Consider the following 6,008-nt stretch of genomic DNA (forward strand, 5'->3'; position numbering starts at 1 on the left):
TTCAATAAGAAATGTAGATATTTTCGATTAGGGTAGAATGGTCAAACAGAATTGTTTTTTGATCAAGTGGATGACATGTCCCAGATTTATATAGTGTACAGAATAACATTCACGTGGGCGTCGTTGGAACACCATTAGTATTATTCTGTTTAATATAATGTTTAATGAGTGGTGGGTTTTAAAATATGGCATGAACGATGAATGAAGCATGTGCTGATACTATTTTACCTGCCAAATTAATCTTATCTTGACATGTAAATATTTGAATATTTTAGTTATGCCAACTTGTCCAAAGGCTCCTTTACTTACATCAAATTAATTCCAAATCTTCATCAATCATCACAGTCCTCCAATGGCGACGACTTGGATTCGGAGCTCGCTGCCGTATGCAGGGATGGTGTCGGCAGTTATAGCTATAGCCATAAACCAGATAACAAGCAAAATGGCCATGTCCAATGGCACCAGCTTCTACATTTTGTCCGTCTATTCTAATGCTTTGGCCGCTCTCATTCTTTTCCCTACCTCCTATCTCTTCCATCGGTACGCAACACGTTTCCATTTTGCCTTTTTTTTCTCTATTTATGGCTGATGGTTTCATTCTTGGCAGGTCAAAGCGCCCCCCTTTATCGTTCTCGGTGCTCTGGAGGATTTTCTTTCTTGCTTCTTTTGGGTTGGTGGATCAATTTTTGAATTTTGTATTGACTTCCATCTCATGACAAATGTTGTTTACTTCACTGTGTTTTACATGCTAGATTTCAAGAATAAATTTTTTTGACTGTGCTAGCTTAATTACCATGGTAATAGCATGATCAGATGGGGAGTTATTTCCGCATCATATTTTAATGACACTAGTTTTTTTATGCACATTTTGTTCAATGATTCATTCAATATGTTTTTATCTCAACAAAGACTGACTAGTGCAGCGGAAAGGGATGGCAAAGAATTTATGTTTAATACTAGTGTGCTTATTTGTTGAATCTTTTGCCAAATTATATGCTAAAGTTTACTGCTTCTTGACTTTGGTAAAGAAAGGCTTCAAGATCATACCATTTGCTAGATGAACTCGGATTTGGCACTTATGGAAGACAAGGATGCTAATTGAATTTATGGATTTTTTGCTGCTAGATGTTTCTCAGAATGGTTAATGAAACTGCATAATTTCTGCTTTAGACACATCATCATTATTAACAAAATGTGCAATCAAGAGTAAATAATTTTTTTTTGAATAAGACACTTTGCCCCATTCTGAATCAAGATTTGTTGGTGGATGATTATTATTGGATGAATTCTCAACTACTAGTAATTACGGAATCAATTAAGTTAATATTTACGTCACATTTGGATGTGAACCTTAGAATTAGATATATAACCAATGCTTTAAAAAAGAAGTCTTAATTGCGACATTAAATCTTTTAGTTAATCATACTCTCTGTACTATCACAACTCACAAGCAACATTGTTGGATTTCACGAAACGAAACCATGTGAGTTACCTCGATCAAAGGTGCATATATATATATATATATATATATATATATATATATATATATATATATATATATATATATATATATAATTTTGTATTAAACCTTGTTTGTTTTTATAAGTTGAGATAGTGAATAGTGTGTGGGAGAGAGATGGGGATGATGGAGGCGCTTCCATACATAGGAATGGTGGTGGTGCAGTTTGCACAGGTGGTGATGTTGTTAGCAGCGGAAACTGCCATAGCAAACGGGATGACTACTTTCGCATTCCTCTCATACTCCAATATCTTCTCTGCAATTCTTCTTCTTCCCATTTGTTTCTCCATTTACAGGTAAATCAATTCCGCTGCAAATCTCAATATTTTTTCATGATATTCTGTGTGGTTGTAGATCCGATCCTCCTCCTCTCCTGCCGGCCTTCTTGTGTGGCTTTTTCCTGCTTGGATTCATAGGGTACGACAAATAATTTGTGATTACAATAAATGTGAGTGTAATGACAACGGCGTATATATGTAGATTCACGGTGCAGGTGTTGGGGATGACTGGGCTTATATTCAGCTCCGCATCACTCTCCACTACAATACTCAACCTCATCCCAGCCTTCACCTTCGTCTTCGCCGTTATCCTCAGGTCTGTGAGCCCTAATTTCGTTCAATACAACTCATACTCAACGGCTGAATTGAATTGAATTGAATTGAATTAAATCAGGCTGGAGAAATTCAACTACAGAAGCTCGACTAGTTTGGCGAAATCAATGGGCACCGTGGTCTCGATCGGGGGAGCGGTGGTGGCGACTCTGTACCAGGGGCCTTCCCTTTTGGGGAATTCCAGTGATCTCCTGACGGCAGTATCGTCTACTTGGGTGGTCGGGGGGCTGCTCCTGAGCTTGGACAGCGCTGCGGCGGCGATCTTAATCATTGTGCAGGCGTTGGTGGTGAGGAAATGCCCTGCTGTGCTCATTCTCATGCTCTTCTACAGCTGCTTCATCGCCGTTGTAACGGCTGCGGCGTCTGCGATCGTGGAGAAAGACCTTGACGCTTGGAGCCTCAACTCCACAGGGAGGTTTATTCCTGTTATATTATCGGTAGGTTGGTGGAGCTAGCACAGTGTGTGTGTGTGTGTGTGTGTGTTTGATTAGTACTCCTACTTAGTATATGAAGTGAAATTTGATGCAGGGGCTATTTGGGAATGTATTTCAACTAAGTATAGGGATGTGGTGTGTGAGAAGAAAGGGTCCTGTGTTTACGTCCATTTTCCATCCAATTGGAGTCATCGTTTCCATCGTAGCGGGCGTCCTCATCTTGGGAGAGACCGTCTATCTTGGAAGGTACACTTTTTTTTTATTTTATTTTATTAAAAAGGCTTTATCGAACTCGAGATTTTTGGTATTGGGAATTGTATAAAATACGGTACTCAAACTTAAAAAATATCTCCATCCGTCCCTAGACTTTGATGTAATATCATTGGAGGGTCGGGTCGGTTGCACTTTTGGACTTTTTTAGTCCAAAATACCCTCCAGCCCCTTAGGGATTTTAGTCCATTTACAATTTTCTAAACACATCAACTTTTTATGCAGATTTTCTTATTCTATTTTTCATTGATCTATTGTACACAAAGTTTATACTAGTATGTAGTAATGGATAGTGGTGATGTCTTTGCATATTCAGATTTAGAAATGGTGGCACTCTCTCACATCACCAATAGACTAAAATAAAATGTCATTCAAGAATTAGAGAGTATTTAGAGCAAATAAAAGTCTAAAAATGTCAAAAGTCCCTCCATTGGTATTACATCAAAGTTTAGAGAGGTTTGAGGATAATTTTAAAATTTGAATGTCGCGTTTGATGCAATTTCACAATTTAGGTACCATAAATATAGTTCACTCCAACTACACTACTAGTAAACCAACACACGATGACCCAATTTATATAGGAGTACATGGTACATTCGTTTTTTAAAAATCAAAACTTTTAAAACCACATGTGTTTTATTGAACAATTATTAAAGTAAAGAAAAAGTGATTGAAATATTATTAGTGAAGAATGAGTTCTACCACATTAGAGAAATATTATTAGTGGAGTATGAGTTCTATTTAGAAAAAAAATTAAAATAGAAACTTTCTAATTTTAAACATCGAACCAAAATAGATTATTATTTCTAAAAGACGGACTACAACCAAAATTTTCCGCACCCGCCCTTGCACCTAAGTAATGGAGTATTTTAGTTACATGGAGAGAAGGGATTGTTTAGTTAATATGGTTGAAATTGGGTTGCAGTTTGGTCGGAGCGATGGTGGTGATGGCGGGATTCTACGCTGTGTTGTGGGGAAAAGCTAAAGAAGCGAAAGTGATTGACAATGAGGACGGGAAGACTACGACGCCGCTGCTGCAGGAACAGGGACAGGAACAGGGCCAACTAGCTTGATATATGCAAATCTATATTGGGAAAAAACGCAATTACTAAGGTGTTCATCCATCCCATTTTCAGTGTCCATTTTGAATCGCACTTCAATTTTTAGTCAATCTTTCCCTTCATTATTTTTCCTTATTCTTGACTACACTAATTACATTTGTATTATTGTATACTCCTACCTAACTTTTATAAAATACAAGTATCAAAGTGACAAAGTTTGTAGAACCGATGATTTCATCGAAGCAAAGGCAGGGAATTCATTAGTATAAATAATTTAATTGGAATAATAAATTTTTGAGCAAATTATAGCATGAAAGATATGACAGTGCTTTTAAATTTCTAGTAGTAACTAGTACTCCCTCCGTCCCACAATAACAGTCACACTTTGTCATTTTGGTCCGTCCAACAATAAAAGTGACGCTTCATTTTTACCATAAATGGTAAGTAGGTCTCACATTCCACTAACTCATTTCACTCACATTTTATTATAAAACCAATATAAAAAAGTGAGTCTCATATTGCACTAACTTTTCCAACCCACTATTCTTTTCATTTCTTAAAACTCGTGCCCACTATAAAAGTGACTCCTATTGTGGGACGGAAGAAGTAATATATTAGGTACATATCCGGATGTATTCAGATTAATGTGTATAAAACTGTTAGAAAGGAAAACTAATTACTCCCTCCATATTCAAAAAATAGAAACATTTGAAACGGTGCGGGTTTTAATGCACAATTAGTAAAGTAAGTGGAAAGAATTGGTAAAGTAGGAGAGAGGAAAAGAAAAATGAGTAAAGTAAGAGAGATGAAGAGAAAAAGTAGTGAAAGTAGATTTAGTGGATTGTGGGGTCCATGTCCTAAAATAGAAAGATTTTAAAGTTTCTATTTTAAAGAAATGGCCCAAAATGGAAATAGTTGCTATTTCTAAAAAAACGGAGGGAGTACATTCCTTGATTAGGTGTGATCTAATGGTTAATATAAGATCCACTTGGAATTAATTAAAATAATTAAAAATTCGAAAAGGGTATGGATGGTAGAGCCAAAAAATGTCTGGTATGCTTAGCCCATGATTCATGCCTCCCATGAATTTGATCAAAGAGTTGTGATTAATGTCGAACCAATTTTAAAGACCGAATTAGAGACCAAATTAAGGCCATTAGATCTAGTTTTTTGAAGAGATGTTCTGCTGTGTAAATTATTTCGATCTTCATTACAAGCTCATTTTACTTCATTGTATTAGATTTTTACTTAAAAAAATTAACTCCTATATAAGGGAGGAAATTACAAATAAACTCATATACTATAGATAGGATGAAATTACAACTGATGTCAAGAGGGCTCGAACTCGGCACCTCATTCAATAATGTCTAAGCTCCTTGCCGCTAGGACAAAGGCTCTGGACGTATTAGGTTTTTACTTCATTCCAGTACGTAATACCTTGAAACTACAGTATGTTTTTACTTACTTTCAGTAGGTTTTGAAATGATTCAACACATGTTTCATTCAAATTCATTGACCTGGGTTTTTACTTTATTTACTTTAAAAATGCAATTTATTCCAGTATGTTTATTACTTCATTAAAACGTTATTACTTCATTGGACAATGTTTTTAATTTCATTCCAGCAGGACTTCAAATGCTCCTACCAATACTACATTTAAATTGTTTATTACATCATTTCATGTGTTTATTACACCATTCAATTAGGCTATTATTCATTTTTGTTGTGAGTGCCGTGGCGACGGTGATAGACATTGTAGAGAGAAAGAACGGTACGCGATAGCGAAACCGCCTTTACGTACTGGAATAAAGTAATAATCCTATTGGAATGAAGTAAAAACCTACTGGAATGAAGTAACATATTCTGGAATGAAGTTAACTCCCCTAATATGTTGTATGACTAATTTGCCCGGACGGAAGTAAAATAGGCTCGTGATTAAGGTAAAAATAATTTATATATTTGCATATCTCATCCATAAGAAACTAGATCTAAAAATCCTAATTTGGTATAGTTTTGCGGTTCAATTAGGCTATTATTCCATTTTGTTGTGAGTGACGTGGCGACGGTGATAGACATTGTAGAGAGAAAGAACGGTACGCGATAGCGAAACCGC

At 36.1% G+C, this 6,008-nt stretch overlaps 1 protein-coding gene across 5 annotated transcripts; it reads left to right on the forward strand.

The window, feature by feature from the left end:
* Nucleotides 1-289: 289 nt before the first annotated feature.
* Nucleotides 290-4,120, forward strand: LOC121797451 (WAT1-related protein At3g28050-like). 5 transcript variants are annotated; one of them, XM_042196209.1, is made up of 8 exons: nucleotides 455-540; nucleotides 608-1,483; nucleotides 1,607-1,815; nucleotides 1,874-1,936; nucleotides 2,000-2,113; nucleotides 2,192-2,567; nucleotides 2,659-2,810; nucleotides 3,760-4,120. In XM_042196209.1, exons 3-8 carry the CDS (start codon nucleotides 1,637-1,639, stop codon nucleotides 3,905-3,907), a joined length of 1,032 nt encoding a protein of 343 aa, XP_042052143.1. In that variant the 5' UTR covers nucleotides 455-540; nucleotides 608-1,483; nucleotides 1,607-1,636; the 3' UTR covers nucleotides 3,908-4,120. The 5 variants fall into 5 exon arrangements, with proteins under 5 accessions (XP_042052139.1, XP_042052140.1, XP_042052142.1 ...); XM_042196205.1 differs by lacking the exon at nucleotides 1,607-1,815 and having other exon boundaries at nucleotides 290-540; nucleotides 608-670; XM_042196206.1 differs by having other exon boundaries at nucleotides 398-1,483.
* The last annotated feature ends 1,888 nt before the right edge of the window (nucleotides 4,121-6,008 follow it).

The sequence above is a fragment of the Salvia splendens genome, chromosome 3 (genome assembly GCF_004379255.2).
Source record: "Salvia splendens isolate huo1 chromosome 3, SspV2, whole genome shotgun sequence".
Classification (NCBI taxonomy): Eukaryota; Viridiplantae; Streptophyta; class Magnoliopsida; order Lamiales; family Lamiaceae; genus Salvia; species Salvia splendens.